General features: G+C 44.1%; 1 protein-coding gene across 4 annotated transcripts in view; it reads left to right on the top strand.

The window, feature by feature from the left end:
* The window catches only part of STPG1 (sperm tail PG-rich repeat containing 1), a 47,605-nt gene that overhangs the window by 6,239 nt on the left and 20,820 nt on the right, over nt 1-20,546 (top strand). For 2 of the 4 annotated variants that reach the window (XM_054690904.1, XM_054690905.1), the window contains exons 2-5: nt 2,423-2,562; nt 10,113-10,231; nt 11,814-11,930; nt 17,299-17,400. In XM_054690904.1, the coding sequence (XP_054546879.1) occupies nt 2,463-2,562; nt 10,113-10,231; nt 11,814-11,930; nt 17,299-17,400 (438 nt within the window). In that variant the 5' untranslated portion in view covers nt 2,423-2,462. Of the gene's footprint in view, nt 1-2,422; nt 2,563-10,112; nt 10,232-11,813; nt 11,931-17,298; nt 17,401-20,546 lie in introns of those variants that run through there. The other 2 variants (XM_037498380.2, XM_037498382.2) reach the window with 2 other exon arrangements.

Raw genomic sequence — 20,546 nt, 5'->3', positions numbered from 1 at the left:
AAACTTTGTGGAGTGTCTCAGGAGCTCTACTGAGGTTCCACAAAATTTCCTTGCATCAGTAAAATGACAGGCTACCAAATTTGTACTTGAATTTAGATTTTTGGGAAGCTTTGCCATAAATATCAGAAAATTAACAGAAACAACAATATTCAATCTCTATGAAGGCACCGGCTTAGTTCAGTAGCACAATGTTGACAATCAAACCATAACTTTTTGTTTTTCTCATAACCGGAGACTTTTTTTTTTTTTTTCAACGTCTATGGGCACCATGTATACCAATTTGTCGATCACTGGAGGTCAAGACAGTTAGACACAAGGACATACAGACATACAACGTATAGACAAAGACAGTTTTTTTTTAGTTATGCCACGTAGAATATGTTATGTAACTGCAGTTTTACTTCATAGGCTCAGAAAAAAAATATCAAAGTCCAAAAAAAATGTGGAGTGTTGCTGGCAGAAAAATTTCCAGTTGTCATCCTGCAAACCTAAGACTTTGGAAATAGGAAGGAAAAGTTTTATTAATCACAAGAGTTACATGACCTTGTTTATCACCTTAGGGTTTTCAGTGTTGAAGACTTTTTATTAGAAGTCAATCCTGGGGTATTCTGTACAGCAACTGAAAGAATAAAAGTAACAGTTAACTTTCAAGCAAAAGGAGTCATCTCTTGTTAGCCACCAAGCAGGCAATCCTTGGGTTTCCTGGAATAGAACCTGAAAAAGCAAAAGCAAAATATCAGTAATTAACTTTCAATTAAAAGGAGTCATCTCCTTACTTCTGTTAGCCACTCTGGGATAGAAGCTGAAAGAGCAGATTAAACATCTAAGCACAGATTACACCTCCCCCACACTAGGGAGGGACAACAACAACACAGGTATGAAAACCTGGTATAGTTACATGATGCACCCTAAAGAGTGCTTTCCATAACAGACCTTCCTCAGTAGGAAGCAGAAACTTAGAATCTTGTCTTACACCAGCAATTGAACAAATTCAGGATTCAAAATGGCAAACATGCCCAAAACAAATTGTGTAGACAAAATTCACAGCAGCAAATCCTATCAGACTCAGACAAAATCTTGTTAATTTTTCTGATCCAGACTTTGCAAAAATTCAAGTTATCTCCAAGAATCCATCAAGGATACCAGCGATTACCAGTTACTGCTTAAGGCTACTCTTTCCTTAACACCCAGGCATACATTTGCTAATTAAAACACCTCTGCTCCACAATTGGCTTGCAAAATCCATCAGGCAGAGAGCAGGAAGTAGCCAAAGACAAAGCAACATACCACTGAAGAACCATTATTGCCTTTAGAAATGCTAATGAGACAGCAGAGATTACAAAAAGAAAGAAAAAAAGTTCCAAGTGGCCTCAGACGCCATCTTTGATCTGGCCACATGGTCCAATGTACTGCCTAATCTTTTGAGTAAAACTGGCACAGAACAATTTCCACAAAACCAAATGTCTTAGCAAGTCACTACAAACAAATTACATACAGACACACAGATCTTCACAAAGCCCAAGCCAGTTTTTCAACAGCAAATCGACATATGAAACAAACACACCGGAGAAACCAAAAATCACATTTGCGCTTATGGTAGCCAGTGCCATAGGGAAGCCCAATTTCCCCATGGGGCTGACTAACCACGGATGGCTCTGTCCTAAATCACGTTGGACGCCAAATCTGTTATAGGACAGGGAAAGGGGTAGCCCAAGCCCCGCAAACCTGCCTATTCTAAATGGGTTCTGCCATCCGCCGCATCAACACAAAACATAGGTGACTTTAATGGGAAGGAACTTTAATTAAACTAGGAAACAATACAGGTAAGGCAAAGAGTCTAGTTTCTAAATGAAGCACCCAAAGTTACCCATCCCCTCGTGGGTAAAAGTCCATCCATATGGGATCGGCCCAGAACAAGGCCCCAAAGCCTGCTAAAAGTCTAAAGCATCTTCCAGTGGGGACCCACAGCAAAGGGTCACAAACAACCGGACAAGCCCGGAAGGAAAAGAGCAAAATCAACATCAAGATAAAAGCTGCCATGGTCACCTCCCCACGGGTCTCACCCACATCTGTGTCACCCAGTCCACGACCAAAAGACAAGCGCAGTTTCTTCACGTGTCTCTAGGCTCCACGCGCCTCCTCCAGGTCTCCTGGCTCCATCCTTCTTCCTTCCTCAGTCTCTTCTTCAGCTTCTCCTATTCCTGCTCAGCTCCACCCTCCCTTGGGTGGGGCAGGGAACCTCCCCCTTTCCTGGGGACCACCCTGTTACAAATGGACATGGGACTTGGGGTTAAAGAGCTTGGTAAATCTCAGCCTCTACTTCTAAAATTTCTTATTTATCCTGCAGAAAGAACAGAACCCAATTAATACAATTAACAAAAATGTGCATAATTTTTACAAATGCTGTGTTTTTCTGTTTCAGGTGCCTAGAAGAACATGTAGTAGAGTTTTTCATCAAACAAATGAAACATATCACAGAACTTCGCAAGATAAACAACTCTGCACAGAAAGACCAACACCCTGGCAAGAAACATTCCAGACATGTCAGCAAGATACAGAAAGGTCTAGTGAATTTAATAGCATGTCTTTGGAGGGAGGAGCGAGCATGTGACTTATGTTTATTTTAGTACATAAGAGTAAATTTTAGGGGGAGAGAGTAAATCTTCTGTTATACCCGCAAAGTCATCCCTAAAGCCTATCAGATAAATTGCTTTGGTGGTTCCTCGCTGCTTCTAATATGATTGGGAAGAGCTCTAAGAAAAAAGGATAGGGGCGGGGGAGTGAAAGAGAAGGAAGTCTGTTCAACAAAAAAAAAAAAACAAAACTAGACTTGTTATTTTAAGTACCTGGTAAAAATGTCAGTCTGCAAATTTAGATGAGTGAAAAATAAATCTTTATTTCCTAAAACTTAACACAGCCTCCATTCTGCTGGGTTATTGGAAAGTTTAATTCCAGCCATTATTGGCACAAATACTACATCCTCCTTGTTTCAAGTGTTAGATCTTTCTCAGCATGAAAAGATAATGTGATGAGTGGGGTAGGAGAAGCTGGTGGGGGAGGTGCGAAGGACTCAGAACACTGATCAACCATCCAACAAAGTGAGATTTCCACTGTCCCAGCCCACAAACTCCCTTTGGTCTTGTTAGTGTTGTAGGTGATGATCCTGGACCGTTTCTGAGGCTTGGGCATCATTGCTGAGGCTGGATACCCCATTCCAAGAGCCTCACTCACTTCACCTCACCGGGGGGTTCCTACCATCCTGCTACTCTCAAACTCAGAGACTAACCTCTCTTTCTTCCTTCCACCCTTTGACTTTATGCACTGTTTCTCTTTAGTACTTTTTTGTTGAGACAAATATATATTGAGAAAATTGTGCAAATCGTGTTTGCACAGCCAGTAAATGTTCACAAAGAAAACGCCATCTATGAAATCACTTCTTAGACCAAGAAATAGAGCATAGCCCGCTGATCATTGAGATGGAACATGTTTTCACAAGTTGTCTGATCTTTAGAATATTCTCTTTGGAGAAGTGATTGTTAATTCTTTGCCCATTTTTTTTTCCTCTTGGGTTTTTATTTTCTTATTTATAGGAGTTCTTTAAACCATTCTAGAAATGAGTCCATGTGTTGGCTATAGGTAAAGTAAATATCTTCCCCTAGTCCATGACTTTCTTTTCTGAAGTAAAAAAAAAGCTTTCAAAACTATTTTCAAGACAATAAACACAATTATTGCTGACGAGTTTAACCTAAAAACTATGTCCCATTTATATCTATTGAAATCTTAAGCTATTTTTTCCTTATTGACAGCTTTTGTAATGGAGATAACATGAGTGCATTTGATCAATAAACCCAAAATAAACTTGCATGTCTATCAAATCAAAAAACATCCCTATTTTATCAGATGTTAACTTTCTTTCATCAGTAATTATCCTAACTTAAAAAATTCACTTCATTTTTTAAAAAAATTTAAGGGCTTTTTAAAAATTAATTTATTTAAGTGCTTAAATCTTAAGCTAATCAAAATTTCACTTCTGAAAATAGCACCTGGAGGTAAAAATCATCATATACATACAAAACGTACACGGATGACACACACAGCATACAAACAGAAACAAACAGATCACCTAAGACCTAACAGTTTAAGAATGTTCATTAGCCCAGTTTTCAAATGATTTCTACTTTATTGATAGCTGGAATAAATATTTCTAATGTTATTAAATGGCCCCTTGAACCCAAGAGGGTTTTTCCCAGAGAAGGTACAAAAGATATGGGGGCCTCCCTGGTGGTGCAAGGGGTTAAGCATCAGCACTATGAAGCTATCCGCAACTGAGTTCAATCCCAGGCCAGGATGCTAACCCACAAGGCACGGCAGACCTCTCCTGTCTCACCCGCTACTCCCCTCAGCAACGTATTTCAGTAGATCTGCCCATTGTGCTCCCTACTCTGTCTCTGGTGAACCCTCTTTCACCCTGCACCTCTGGCCTATACCCCAGTTCTTGTATCCATAAGCAAATCTTTAAAAAATAAAAATAAAATAATCATACTACAAAAAAAAAAAAAGATATTATTCTTAGGAGCTCTAACATCAATCCCTAAGGTAGCCTAAAGAAAGACATATGCCCTATGACCTGGCAATGGACCTTAGCTACAGATGGATTCTCCTCTTACGTTGGAGCCCCCAGGCAAAGCTCTGAGGACACAGAACAACAAAAGCAGGAAGGAAACAGCCGTCCTTGGGAGAGCCCTGGGTTTGGGCTTGGGAAGGAAAGGATAAGGTAAATAAATACCCGAGGGAGTATCACAAGCAGAGAAGTGAGAGGTTGCTCAACTCTTCAGACATAAAGGATCCCATTTCTTTTAGCTGGACTATTGGTTTTTCTTAGAGCCACGCTAGTTTCAAAATGCTAGGTAAACTCTTTCATTTCCAAGATCTTCTTTAAGCAGTAACCTTTAGCTCACGTGCACCCACCTCAACAGTACCAGCAAACTAAGAACTGCAGCTGCCACCCACAGTTCTCACGCAGAATCTGGGGGAAAGGGATGGGACATTTAACATCGAATTGGGAACTTAGGGAATGACCCACTAAGTCCTGGACAGAAAAGTTCGGGAGCTTGAAACTAAAAACTGAGATTCAACCAAAAGAAAACTTACCCCTGGCCTTAGGGAGAAGGCAAGCAAACCCCACCAGGTTGTGGGACCCCCCCAGGCTGTGGTTCTGCCTGTCCCCAGTTGCAGCTGAAAGGTTGTTTTGGACCCACTACCAAACTAAGAAAAAGAAAGTTCACAAATTTAGAGATCTAATTGGCTTTATCAAACAACTCACGAGTTGGGCAACATCCCACCTAGATTCTGACTTACATTTTCTAAATTTAGTAGCAAAAGTCCTTCCGCTTTGTACTTTATGTTGGCAATTCTTGGCCCCATTGTATTTTCATATAAATTTTAGAATCAGCTTATTAATGACCTAAATAAATTCCCTATTATCATTTGATTTAGATTGTGTTGATTCTAGAAATCAATTATTATTTTTAATGATATCTTCAGTTTCTGTGTAACCTTTCTTTCATTTCAGTCTTCTTAAATTTTCTCAATGTTTCATAGTTTTCTACATATAGAAAACTCTACATATCTTCTTTATATCTAGTGTAGGCATTTGATTTTTATGCTGCTGTAAATAGCAATATTTTCATTTTAGTTTCTTGCTGACATAGAAATAAAGCTAACTGATTTTTGTATATGCATCTTGCTAAATTCAATTATTACTTCTATGAAATTGTCCATAGATCTTTGGAAATTTCTTCATATACACCCTTGTCAACTGTGAACAATTGCCTCTTTATTTCCATCCTTTCTGATGACTTTTGTACTGGTTAAAATGTCTTTCTGTACAAGGTTGCATAGAACTGTGATAGCAATCATCCAAGTTTTGTTCTCTATCTTGGTAGAAAACTTAATATTTTACTGTTCAGTTTCGTGTTTGCCATAGGCCTTTGTCATAGATACCTTTATCAGATTAAGGAAATTTGCTTCTATTTCTAGTTTGCTAGGATTTTTTTAAATCATAAAGCGATAGTAGATTTTATGAAATGATTTAGCTACCAAACACTTTACCTAGAAAAAGAAATATGGGTGGGAAATAGCATATGAAGAGCTACTCCTCATCATTAATCACAGGGATGTGTAGGGCCTCCCTGGTGGTGCAGGGGTTAAGTCTCAGCACTGTCAAGCTATCGCCAGCCAATATGGCATGAGTTTGATCCCAAGCCAGGGAGCTGACCCACATGGCACAGCAGACCTCTCCTGTCTCATTTGCTGCTCCCCTCAGCAGTGTATTTCAGAAGATCTGCCTGTTCTGCTCCCCACTCTGTCTCTGGTGACTCCTCTCACCTACCCCCACCCCCGCACCTCTGGCCTACACCCCAGTTCTTAAATACATAAACAAATAAAAGTAAATCTTAAAAAATATCATTAGGGACATGTAAATTAATACCACGGTGAGATACTGTGACACATCTAAGGGAATGGCTGAAATTAAAAAAAAAAAATGCTTATTGTTGATGGGGATATGAAGCAATGGGGGCTCTTACACACTCACAATGGAGATGTGAAAAAAAAAAAAAAAAAACCAGCTTTGGAAGAGGTTATAACTTATTACAAAGCTAAGCAGGTGACACCCATAGAAGTGAAAACTGTGCATTCAAAGACTCCCCAAATACCCCCAAACTGGTTACAATTCAAATTTCCAGCAGCAATATATAAACAATTGTCAATCTCTATACCTACTTGGCAAGAATGAGCAAAGAAGTATTGAAACTTGAACAACATGGATGAATCTCAGAATAATTATGTTGAAGGAGCTAGACCAGAAAGAGTACACATGCTATCACTCTTATCTGTTGAGAGGATCACATGGCTTTTCTTTTTCAGTTTTCAGCATGGTAAGTTACATAGCTTTTCTGATTTTAACCTATCTTTGCTTTACTGGGATAAACCCCACTTGGGTGTGATATATTATTATCTCTTTAATATATTGTTGGATTCAATTTACAGATCTTTAAAAAGAATTTCTGCATGGATGTTGGTGAGAGTTATGATCTGTAATGAGATGATGATTATAAGGGAATCTGGTCTGCCCTGCCTGATGCCCTTGTAATAATATTGTCTGGTTTTGGTATCAAGTATACTGGTCTCAGAAGGATTTAGAAAATATCTTCCACTTTAATCTTCTAGGATAAGTTGTATGGAATTGAGAGGTAGAGTGTGCTGTAAATTAAACAGGTCAAGTTAGGTAATAATACTGTTCAAATCTTGCTTATCTTTACCAGTCTTCTATCTACTTGTTTAAATTATTGAGGGAGGGCTTTTGTAATCTGACCACAATTGTGGATGTTCTATATCTTCTTGCAGTTCGATCAGGTTTTCCTTCCTATATTTTGAGTTTCTTGTTATTAGCCATATCAGCCTCTAGGAGTATTATTTTCTCTTGAGGAATTTTGCCCCCTTTGTCATTATGAAATGACTTTATTGCAGATCATGTTTTTGTTCATAAATCTGCCTTTTCTGATATTAATAGCTAGTGGTTAAGTGTTTTTATACTTCTATCATCTACATAATTTCTGAGTTGGTTTTTAATACTTATTTTTTCCACATTATGAATTACATGTTTCCCCCTTCTTTGCGTGCCTATTAATTTTTGTATTGAATGCCAGATGCTTTTACCTGTTGGGTGCTGTAGTCCTGTTACAGTGCTATAAATTCTTGTGCTTTGTTCTGAGATGCAGTTAAATTACTTGGAAACAGCTTGATCTTCTCAAGTCTTGCTTTTAAGCTTTGTTAACTGGAACCAGAGCAACATTTAGTCTAGAGCAACATTTTGCCCCATGTCTGAAGCAAAAGCATTCTGCATTCTCTACGTTGTCTTTCACAGGGATGGAGCTATTTCCTGCCCAGTGACAGATCCAGGGATTACCCAAGTTCTTCCAGGTGATTCTTTCCCCAGCCTTGGGGAGTTTTCTTACATGCATGTGTTGATCAAAACTCAGGAACCTATCTTGGGAAACCCAGTTTGGGTTCAGAGCTCTCACTGCATAATGGCCCTCTCTTCTCTTTATCTGCTCTGTGAATTACAGTCATTTGGCTTTTCTGGACTCCCAGATCCATTTCCTCCACTCAAGAAGACAAGTGGGCCTCCACTGGATTCCTCCTTCCTGTGCTGTGGCCTGGAAATTTCTCTTGGTAGGAAGCTAGGGGCAATCTTATTGCTGATCTCATTTGTTTCCTGCCACCAAGGATTCCTATCCTTTGTCGTTTCCTGTCCAATGTCTTGAAAATAATTGTTTCATATAATTTGTCCATTTTAAACATTTTTTTCCATCTAGGAGAGCAAATCCAGTTCCATTTTGGTGGGAAATGAAAGTTAATTATTCAGAGTATTTTAAAATCCTAATTTTGGGGTGGTTCTCATCAAGAGATTGCTTTGATAAATCCCATTCCACCACAGCCAGAAGTCAGCCTCCTCTTTAGCCAAGGAGAATATCCTTAGCCTTTTACCTTTTTAAAAACTATTACCACCCCCCCATCCCTGATCCCTTTTTCACCACCTCTGCTGCTTCACCACCTCTGGTAGAACTCTCCGTTCCACCAGATGTAGGCATTTAGAAACAAGCTAGGAAGCCTTGAGTCTACTTCTGCTTTCTGATTTGCTCTTTAAGTTCCCTTAAAACAATTTTTACAAGAGCCATCCATCTAATTAAATGGGGGACAGGAAAGGGAGGAAAATTATCAATATACCATATACTGAAATCTCCAAATGTTTTCTAACCAAAATTACATTTCACTTCTTTTACTTGCTTCATCCTCAACCCAGGAAAATTAGGCTAGATTGCTCTCTCCCTCTTATTTCATTATTGTGACTGAGTTAGGATGGACTTCCCACCCCCAGTGTGGCTTGGATGTTGAGACGGATGATGCCACCCACACATCAAGAGAAATGAAAGGGTTTATTACTCACAGAATGAGTTTTTCTGGGGAGAGCAGGGTGCGCTTTCTCATCTGGGGAAGGAGATAGACTTGAGTTTTTATTGTGATTAGGAGCTGGGGCTGGAGTGAGGGCAGGGGTGGCACAGTTTGCATTGCTCGCTAGCACCAAAGGAGGGAGCATCTGACCTCATCAGCTGCCCAGATGTGGGGCAGCTGTCAGCAAGTAAGCATTGAAAAATGGAGTAGATTCTAGAGCAGAGTGTGTGATCACCCCATGTGCAGATGTACGATGGACGCCGCTGTGGAGTCTTGACAATTGTGCACATTCGCCCATGTGTGGGGAGGGGGCTAGAGATCATTTATACATTACAGCTCAGACATATACAATTTTAACTTGATTTTCTATAAATGATAACCTTCTTCTCTTTAGCCCCATGTCTGCTCAAAGCCAAAACCTGAACTTACACTTGGTTTGCACAAAAGTGAGCAAAGTAAGAGCAAGCTGCGGCTCCCTCTCTCTGGAGCTTCATGGCGCTGTGCTCTGTGCCCTGGTGCCTGCCTCCTTTTCCAGGCTGCTCCAGAATAATTTTTATGTCCCCTCCCTGCTTGGTTAGAACACCTTCCCTTTCCTCTTCCCTGGGAAAATATGTTTTAGAAATGTGATCCTCTCGTTGATTTAAGAGCTGAGGAGGAGGAAAAAACCACCAATACATTATCTAGAAGGAGAATACTTGTTTAAAAATCTGGTTTCCATTTTATCTCCTCATCAAGAAGCAAGTTTCTCTTCTATTCCATTTAAACTAAAATTTTAAGGGGTCTCCCTGATGGGACAAGGGGTTAAGATGCAGCCTATCTTCGAAGCTATCTGCAGCCACTGCAGCACGAGTTCTGGGGCCAAGGGCTACTCACATGGCGCAGCAGACCTCTCCTGCCTTGCCAGCTGCTCCCCTCAGCAGTGTATTTCAGTCAACTGTTCTGCTCCCCACTCTGTCTCTTGTGAATCCTCCCACCCCCCACCTCTGGCCTGTACCCCAGTTTTTGTATGCATAAATAAATAAATCTTTAAAAAAAACTAAAATTTTAAAATACAGCTCTGTCAGTTCTTCATGCTAATTTAAACTTTTGTTGTTTAGGTTTTACTGCAGCCTATCCAACACAGTCCTCCATTCCTTTTAAGTGTCAGAATTTGGAGATTCCAGGATCAGAAAAAAAAGGATTTAATAGTCAAGCCAAGAGATTTTATTATAAAAAGGTAAAGATTGTCTTAGAGATTCTCTCAGTCTGAACTCTCTGCCTGGTATAATTTCCCTTGTACCCAGTAGAGGGCACTGTCGCCCCAGGAGCCAGAGCTTGCTCTGGATTATAGGTGGGAGCTTTGAAGCTCCAGGGTAAAACAGCCATGTCCAGAGTTACGGTGCCACACTGAATCTAAACATTTAAGGGAAAAATGTACTTTAAAAGTTATTATGAAAATAAAACATTCAAAAATCTCAGGTGTATCTTGTAAAAGCTAAAAACCCTTTTCTCTTCTGCCCCCAGCTGCACTCATAACATAAACAAGCCTTTTTTCAAATGCCCTAAGAGGAAAAATAAAAAAGTATAATAAATTAAAAATTACCTTTGTGATGAGTCCCCCCTTAAACCTCCTTTATCAATGTGTTATTACTGTCCTCATATTTCCCCCATCCTCACCTATACTTCTTCAAATATTCCTGTGTCTCTTTTCCTCTCTGATCTGCAAAGTTCTACCTGTGACCCTAACTTTTGGGATTTCACCAGCTAAAGGTCCAGGGATCGGTCCTTCCCCTTCCCACCAGCAGGGGGCTGAAGCAACTCACGCATGTCCTGAGAGGCATCTTTAAAATCTTCATGCCCTCATTCATTTCACCAAGACCTTCAGAATAACGTTCTTCTGGAGGAGTTATTATCTCGGCCACCTTTGCTGCATTCTAAAATGTTTGGCAAGGGTGGTGGGGAGCCGTGAGGAGCCCCATGCACTGATGCAGGTGAGGTGCGGAGGGTGAAGAGTCCCAGGCAAGTGCTTGGACCCTCCTCCTGTTTCCTCCTTGGTAAACAAGAAAGCTGACCTTTGGTTCCTTCCACTCTGACATTTTAGGTTTCTAAGAAAACAAACAAGACAGACAGTGGGCGTGCAAACGCACTCATGCTAACTTGTTCTTTAATTACTTGTAGTTTTGCCCCCAACGATGATAAATAAGCTGTTTGCTCAGGAGTTTTCTCTCTTCTTTCTCTAATTTTAACTGTTTCTTTTCTGTCTGATCTCTCACTTGTCAATTTAGTGATACCATATTGTCCATCTCTAGGGTATTGGCATCTCAGATGCCAATAAAATTAATAGCAGCCATCACTGACTGACCTCTACGGTGTGTGAAATCACTATTAGACCCCATCTAATCCTCAGAACAATGCTGAAGGGAAGGGCTTATTATCTTAATTCCACAGAAGAGGAAACCGAGGCTTAGGGAAGTGAAATGACCCACCCACGGCCTACAGCACAGGGTTTGGGCTTAAGAGGCCCTATATAAATATTTGCTGACTCAGCATTGCAAGAATTAGCCCTCAGACCCAGCTGGAGCTCACGCCAAAGCCTCACGCTCCTTCCATACACTGCACCACGCCTCCCTTTGTGGCCTACAAAGCTACACAGCTCATCTGTGAAAGTCGCTGAGTTCCTGGAAGGGCTTCGGCCAAACTGACCAAGCCAAGGTGGAGCAGGAGGTCAGCTCATGTGTGGGTTCCATTCTGCCTGATCCAGTTCCAGAACCCGAATGGGCTGGCTTTTAAAGTTAGCACTGTCAACTCTTGTTTTTCAGAACTTTTTTCTGGTGAAAGAACCAAAGTGGCCACCAGCCAACACTATAGGCAGCCCATATGACTCACGCTTCTCAAATGGGTGGTATCGCTCTGACGACATGAAAACGTTCATCCAAGTAGTGGGGAGCATTGTAAATAAGTATGGATTTTGCGGACAGGGCCCGGGACAGGTAAATCAGGCTCCCAGTGTCCTGCTTTGTTCGTAGCTGTGGGTCTTTCGTCCCTATTCAGGGCTTCCGTTCCCTCAGATGAAATTTAACAGTTGGTTATACCATTTTTGAGGTTTCCTCAAGCTATAAAATTGGAAAGAATTGTTATTTCATGCTTATTATTCTCATTTTTTTCCTGAGGGAGATGGGCATTGAGAAGTTAAAGATCTTACTTAACATCACCCAATAATTTAGTGAGGCAATACAAATTAAAAACATTTAAAAACTCCAGCCTCGCCTCCCTTCTTAAAACACGAGTTGTCCACACCCTGAGCCTGATCTCATAACCTGGTTGTGTTCTAACCTTGGGTCTGTGACCCACTTAGCACATCTTCACAGAGAATTGCTACCCCTTGTCAGTCTGACTTTGTGGGGGATTCAGGGCTTGGCTCGTAAGAAGCTGACTACTGGGCTCCAGAGGCCTGTCACAGAACGCACTGTCTGGACTGGCAGTTCTGGCTGCTAGAGATGAACATTTTACAATTATTTACAGACATGCTGGTGACTCCGGGGACGTGACGAGACACGCCTGACCCAGGACAGAGCACAGCCCAGTAGCAGATGAACGCTGTCTCCCCCACCTTCCGTGTCCCCATTTCACCCCGATTGTGGCCACTGTCCCCCAAGCTGTGTGACACTACAGAACTCGTTCATTGCCTTTGGGTCTCCGTTTCCTCCTCTTAAAAATAAGGGTGTTTTAATAGGTAGGCCCTTGCCAGGGTTCTGGTCTATGGTCCTGGACCTGGTTGGCCCCTGCTGGCTTGGAAAGCGTGAGCTGGCACAACGGAAAGCCACACGTCCATGCCATGCCCAGCCTGACAGCCCATCTGCCTGCCACTGGTACGCAGGCTGGTCTTTAATTTGTGATGAAATCGCACAAAATTAATACCACTCTCTTATTAACTTGATAAGGCATTGTACTGGGAATATTTTATATGTCAGGGTATTTAAATGAAAGGAAGTTCCATTTGCAGAAACCACGATGTTCAAGGGGATAATTACCCCAAGTGTGCCCCCTGCTGCGTACCTGAACCTGCTCTGGGGGCTCTGGAAGACTTTGGAGTCAGTCGACAGCTCCCCTTCTAAGGGTCTGCAGGATGTGTCGCTGGCACTGACGGCATGCTGGGCACCCCTTGAAGGGCTTTGCCTGCAATAACTCACTTAATCCCCATAATAACCCTGCAAGCTAAGTCCCATCATTATCCCTACTCTCCGGATAAAGACCTGTGACACGGAGAGGCCAGGGAACTTGCGTAGTCAGGTTGTGGCGACAAACGCAGGCAGCAGCTCCTGGTCCCCAGGCCTTCCCGGGGTGGAAGTGAGCACCCCCTCCTCTGAGCCCCACAGCCCTTCTCATGCCCTTAACTGCTTTCTGCTGGACACGATTTTCCGCAGTTGCCTGTCTCATCTTCACCCGCCCAGGACTCCTCAGGCAGCTGTCACTGTCGTCCCTTCCCAACCCCAAGCCCCTCAAAAGTGGACTGCACATTAGCCCCAAGGCAAGCCTCGCAGGAACCCATCTCACCCCCCCTGCTCCGTCGTGCTGGTCTGCCCCGACCCATCACCTACACTCAGAGCTGTGACGAGCTGAGCCTGTGTTCTCGGGCCTCAGCCTGGGCCCTGGCCCCAGAGGGTAACAGTATGTGCTGGGGAAATAGAATTTTTGCTCATATTCCACTCGGGAGACATCAAGGGCTGCTAATGTGATCCCAGATCTAAGAGAGAGGCGAGCTCTGAGAAAGAGGCCCGTGGCACCGGTTTTGAGGAGGACTTTGAAACGCAGGCCTGACTTCTCTGTGCGCCCATGTTTCCAAGCCAGCCAGGCCAGCGACGCACAGAGGTCTCATCCCCCATCTCACCTGCTCAGGCGGACACTGTCTCAGCTGCCTTTGCTCTGCCCATGCCTGCGCTCCAGCTGGGAGACTAAGAAACAACCTCTTCAATAGCATCTCTCTGGTTTTCCTGGGTGCTCCTTAGGGCTCCCGGGAACCTCTGGTTTCTGTCTTCCTCCTCCGTCCTGAGAAAAAAAGCCATGTTTTCTTGCTTGAAATGCCCTCACTGCCTCCCTTTTCAACTGGGGGGAACACTGACACCAGACTCAAGTAAATAGAGTGGGGGGCTTTGGGGAGAAGGTGGAGGGCAAAGAGGAAATGAGGGAGGCAGCTTTGTGAGGAGCAAGTCCCAGAATCTGTCCAGGGAGGGAGAAGGGCTTCGGAGACATCCAAGCGCCTGGCCGGCTGAGGGGCCCTTTCTGCTTCTGTCACCGGGGTGGAGCAGGTAAAGAGCAAGGGAGCTGCTGTTAGCAGCCGCTGCCAGTTCTGACCCCTTCTCTGAGTTAGTCATGGTAGTGGGGAGCGCAGTTTGAAACCACAGGTCTCACTGCCCCCCTCCCCCAGCCTCTTTGCAGGTTGGCAGAGGCAGGAGTGAGGCCCAGGGTGATTAAGAAAACAACAACAACAAGGCACAGCTATTAGAGTGTAAGTATATCCCAAATATTGAGTGGGATATACCTATACTCAAATAGTTGTTTGTGATTTCTCTGAAATTCAGATTTAATGGGACCGGGTTAGATGGAGCAGACTTGCAGGTCTGTATTTCGCCTGGCAGCCTGTGTGTGTCTTTACACACATCAGTGTCCAGAAAGTTCTTGGGAATTGATGGTAGTGTTGAGAGTGTGGTGATAAGCTAGGGCTAGAGATACTTGTCCTGGAAGAATCACTCTTATATATCCTGCTTCAGCTTTCCCTCAATTTAGGCAATCTGGAAGCTTAAAGGCACTCAGAGTATTTGGTACCAATCTTCCATTTAAAAATGAGGTCTAGAGAGGTAACTTGCACAGGGTTTCTTAGTTGATCGCAATACCCGACTCATAACTCAGTGGGGTCTGTTTTACACAGTCTCTTTAGAGAGATATTTTGGTTTAGTAGTAAGGGATGACTTTTCTGGGTTCAAGTTCTGGCTCTCACTCTTACCGGTTATGTGACCTTATCGCTTAGGGCCTGTCTGCTGTCTTTAAAATGGGAATTACAGGGCCTCCCTGATGGCACAGGGGTTAAAGTCTCAGCATTATCAAGCTATCTATCACCAGCCACTGCGGCATGAGTTCGATCCCTGGCCAGGGAGCTACCCACATGGTGTAGTAGACCTTTCCTGACCCCCCCGCTGCTCCCCTCAGCAGTGTATTTCAGTGGATCTGCCTGTTCTGCTCCCCACTCTGTCTCTGGCGAATCCTCTCACGCCCCCACCCCTTGCACCTCTGGCATAGACCCCAGTTATTGTATACATAAATAAATAAAATAAACCTTTAAAAAATAAATAAAATGACATGGCTTAGTGCATGTCAGGAACTCAGAACAGTGCCTGGCTCACAGGGACCTCTCAGTAAATATATCCTGGCCTTGCCATCAGCCCCCTAGAAATGCCTCTTACTTGTTTCCCCAGAGGCTCTTGAACCTGCACCCATGGCCAGGGCTTTTCTGAACTCATCCTGAGGTGCTGGTGCACCTGGTTCTGCTGCACCCCTCACACCTGCCTCACTCTCCCTGCAGTCAGTGCCCCCTCGACCCACTGGAGATCATCATCACCTACATGGGGAGCCAGCGCACCCACCCCCACCTGCTGCAGAACAAGGCTCAAAGCAGTCACTGCTTTTAAAACTCAGCTCAGAAGAACCTATTCATAGCCTTGATGATTCCATTCCTTATAGTAAACCATAATCACACACTGCTCAGGCCATCCTTGAATGTCCTGATGTGCCTTCAGCTTTCTTTCTGCCCCCAGGGAGGGCGTAAGGATGGTGAGGGCAGCAAGGGCCTGGGGCCTGGGGGATGCTCTCTAGAGAGCTCAGGCTGCTGGGGGTATATCTGGCCTCACCGTTCACTAGTTATGGCTCCAGTGTCTCTGGGCCTCACTGTCCCTGAAAAGGGCCTGACAATATGCCCCTCTGCAAAATGCTCGTGGACACCATGAACTTAGCTCTGAACTCAGGTACTAGCTCTTATAGCAAGGGGGCCCTTGGGCAGATTGATCTCCACATGCTTCAGTGTCTCCCCCTTTGGGAGAATTAGCTGAAACTATCTTTGAAAAGCTGCTGGGAGGGGGACGGGGCAGGGGAGTGCCCTCTGGTAGTGCAAGGGGTGGAGCGTCAGCACTATGAAGCTACAGACAGTCACTGCAGCACAAGTTTGATCCCCGGTCAGGGAGCTGACCCACATGGCTCAGCGGACCTCTCCTGCTCCCCTCAGCAGTGTATTTCAGTAGATCTGCCGGCTCCCCAATCTGTATGTGGTGAATCCTGTCACTCCCTGCATCACTGGCCTGTACCCCAGTTGATGTATGCATAAATAAATAGATCTTTAAAAAAAGAAAAGAAAGGAAAAGTTGCTGGTACCAGCAGTTGCCCAGAAAGCTCTTGAGACAGGCGCATCCTTAGCATTTCATGCCACTTGCTTGGCCAACCTCTGTCAACATTTACTTCCCCCCAGTAAATAGCATGGGAAATGAGATGAAAGCACAATTAACTGTGACAGCAGAAATGAGCTTAGAACCCAGGCTTCTGTTTAGTCCTCGCTCATGCTCATAGACCCGCATCATTTAGCACCTGAGCCCCATGAGTCGGCCTCGCTTTGTCTGAGAGTAAGAAATAGTCTTGTTTGGAATGAAGGTTGTTTTTGTTTCATTTTGCTCTATAAACAGAAACACTCCCTGATCTCTCTTCTGAAAGGCTGAGGAGGAAGCTGAGTCAGGTGGGGTGCGGTTAATGTGAAATCGGTCACCTTCCCTCACTGAGGGTTCGGCTTAACCCATAAATATGCATAGACTGGCGCATCAGCCATACTTAGCAGCCCATTTTATGCTCATTTCTCTACAGTCATGAAAACATAACAAATTACAGCATTCTTCTGGAATGCAGTAGGGCAGAATAGAAAGAGCAAGGACTTGGGGGGCCCAGACCCAGGTTAGAATTCCAGCCTCTGCACTTGGTCACTGAGATAGTAACTGGGCAGGCTGGAGGTGGTACAGGCAGGCTGGAGGTGGTGCAGGTAGACTGGAGGTGGTATAGGCAGGCTGGAGGTGGTGCAGGTAGATTGGACGTGATATAAGCAGGCTGGAGTTGGTGCAGGCAGATTGGAGGTGGTACAGGCAGGCTGGAGGTGGTGCAGGTAGACTGGAGGTGGTATCTGTCCTGGAGAGTTACACTGAGGCTTAGTGTCCATGGCAGCAAAACACAATGGAATCTAATGTATTGGTGATGCCTCGTTCTCTTCCCTTCCAGGATGATGTCCCAGGTCCTGGGTTCTACAATGTCATCCACCAATCTCCAGTGTCCAACAGTGTCTCACTGTCTAAGAAAGGGACATGCACTTTCCCCTCTATGGTAAGAACCCCTTGTCTTAAGTAAGAGCATTAACTGATCGGTAACTCACTTCCTTCATTGCATAACCTTGTACTGGACATCTGGTTCTTTCTCTTCCAAAGACCTGTGGTTCCAATTAAGAAAGTAACCGCCTCCTCAAATTCCATGCCAGTAAATGGAATCCTGGGTCTTTATGTAATTTTTTTTCTACCACTACGCATCTCCAGAACGGGACAAGAAGCTCAGAGAATATTCAGAACCTGATCGTCCAAAACCAATTTTATCATCATGGAGTAGATGAGCCAATGTTTTCCTGAGACTTTTAAGCCTATCAGGAAAAGAGGTTGCTCTTCCTGCTCTCACCCTAATGTGATAGTTCACATTAGGGTTATTCAAACCACTGAGAAATCTGTTGGGCCCAGTTTCAGTGGGTCTGAAATTAGTGATCTTCTCTCCTCTCCATTTCTCTTGTTTGGAAGATGTGGATCTTTACCTCCAGGTGACCCCTCACAGTCAGGCAGCTGTCGGAAGTGCCAATGGCCAGACTTGGGCAAGGATTGTCTTTATTTGAATATTTATAAATTGGCAAGAAAAATAGCTTCAGTGAGGGGAAAGAGTCAAACAGAGGAAAATCCAGCAGAGGCAGGAAAGTGAAAAAGAAAGCAAAGCCGGACTCGGTTCACAGAACACGTGTGCCATCTTGTCCCTTTAAAGTTATAATAACCTGTTGCGCAGAAGTATGATGGTACCTGACAGTGGGATTGATTTAGATTTCACACACACGGACCATTTAAGACACACCGAATACAGTCACATACAGGAATTCTTTGAGTTGGGCAGAGTTGAACACTCAAGGAACAAACCAACTTTGGCATTAACTCCCCATTTGCAAAAATTGGAGGTTGCACATGCCCTCAGTGATTTCACAAAACAACCACACCTCTACCTATTTTTCTGCCCTAAACCTCGCAAGGAAAGAGGCTCAGAAGCAATTGGCAAAGAAATGCCGTGTCACCATGTGGCGGCACCGGAGCCAAGACTTAAGGCCTAATCCTGACTCAGCTGCGGATTCTCGATGTGACCTCAAGCACGTCACCCTCTGTGTCCTAGTTGCCTCATAAAAGTGGAGACTCCCTGGAGGCGCTGGGGAAATTAACGTTGCAATGAGTGAAATACTCTTTGAAACTGCAGAGCATTATAAACATGGTAAATATTATGATTGTTACCACCTGAGTCACAAACAATACTTCCTACAACACCTAGGTTTTCTCTCTGAGAACGTCTTTGCCAAAGAGTGGCACTGCCCATCCCTGCCTGGTGCCAAAAGGGTCTGAATCAGAGCACACGATCAATTCCTCATGAGGTTTTACGTGTGATGAGGTTGGGTGGCCTGCGGGGAGCGGCCATGAGGGGAGGCCTGGGGGTGACAGAGTCACATCAAGCCTTTTGGTTCTCTTAAAAATTCAGACCAAGCCCAAAAGAAGGCAGACGTGATGTTGCTCAGGCTGTCTCCCCATCTTTGAGGGGCTGGGAAGTCATATTTATGATTATAAGCACTTAAGTTCTTGTGCTCTTGGGCAGTGGCTGTGAGGAGTTGACAGAGGCCTGCCTGGAGACATCCCCCACGTCTCACCTGGTTGCTTCCTGACCTGGATATGAGGTGGAAACTGCCACCCCTCTTTAGGACCTTCACAGTTAGCATCTCTTATACTTCCAGATGCCAGGACTTTGAGGGAATGAAACACAGTCCCGATCAGAGCAAGGCCTGCTTCACTGACACCGGCATGACCAGAAGTGGTGTGGGTGCAGCTGATCAAACCTCTGAGGATCTATAAATTTTAGAAACTTCCTGGTGACTGTTGGAAAAACTACACCCAGCCCTTGAGAGAACCTGTCATCTCTCTAAGTCCAAGTAATATGAAGAGCTTCATTAATGTATTCTAAATCTTTGCTCCGAATTATTCATAGGACTGACTAGGAAGTTCATTGTGGCATGTGGCAGGAGACGTTCATGCTCTTTCTATATTTGCGTGGCACCAGGGGTGGCTCAGGAAAAGCACGCATGTGCTGGATGGGGTTCAAAAATGCCAGCTTGTGGCCAGGTTGGAGGCCACAGGTCTGGCCATTAAAAGAAAGTCAAGGGTGGGGAAGGGTGGGGAGGGTGTGTTACTTGAGCTGCCCTCTGGGACTAATTCCATTACCATGTTTTGGAACGTTGCCTCAGATGGGTTTTTTTTTTTTTTTTTTTAAAGAATTTCCCCCGAAAAAGTATGTTAATAGGCATTTAGACCAAAAAGATTTTGTGATGGAGTAAGTCTGGGAAAGACTGGTTAAATAAAGCCAGACAGGGTTTCTTGAATGTGGAACTTCTCAGAGCATTGACTATGCTAATGCGTATTAGCAGTCTTACACATGGAACGTGGCATTTGAGACTTCTTTAATTTATTTGAGGCGACAACTCTGCCTGCTTCTGTCCCACCCCCAAGACAACCTTGGAGAACTAGAAGACACTTTGAGAAATGGTGCTGCAGTAAACGGGCTTGCCCGCTCTGCTGGGTGTGACTCAGGACAGACAAATGGCACCACTGAGGAAGGTTTGAGCTTGCCGTGCTTCCTCTACGGAAGTTGAGAGACAGAGAGAGAGAGGCAGAGAGACAGAGAGAGAAGAGGAGAGGAGAGGGAAGGGAGGGGAGAGAGAAGAGAGAGAGACTGCAAAGGTGTGCCCAGGCGGAAGAGAACAGTGATTCTTCTTGAACAAAAAAACCTCCCAAGTCATTTATTAGCTGCTCATCTTGTAAATGAAAACACCTCTTATTATTACCCTGTAGGCCATTCCTCTTTTGAATGGGATCTCTGATCCACATCACAGAGTAGTTTGGTTCCACCAATTACTCCTCAGAAACTTGTGTTTCCTCACCTGTAAGGTGGGGATAATCAAGGTGGGGATAATCTTGAGTTGAACACTCAAGGAACAAACCAACTTTGGCATTAACTCCCCATTTGCAAAAATTGGAGGTTGGTCAAGTACCAGGCTGGGGTGACTTGACTTCTGGAAAATCGATTTATCCTTAGCCCAGGTGAGACTCTAAACAGCAGGGACTCCAGAGAACACTCTTGCTTCTGGGGGTGCGCACTCATATGCCGTTAGTGTTCCACAAGCAGGTGTG

The sequence above is a fragment of the Talpa occidentalis genome, unplaced genomic scaffold, assembly GCF_014898055.3.
Source record: "Talpa occidentalis isolate TD23 unplaced genomic scaffold, MPIMG_talOcc4v2.1 talOcc4.9, whole genome shotgun sequence".
NCBI classification, from domain to species: Eukaryota; Metazoa; Chordata; class Mammalia; order Eulipotyphla; family Talpidae; genus Talpa; species Talpa occidentalis.
This window is presented reverse-complemented; position numbering and strand designations above follow the sequence as displayed.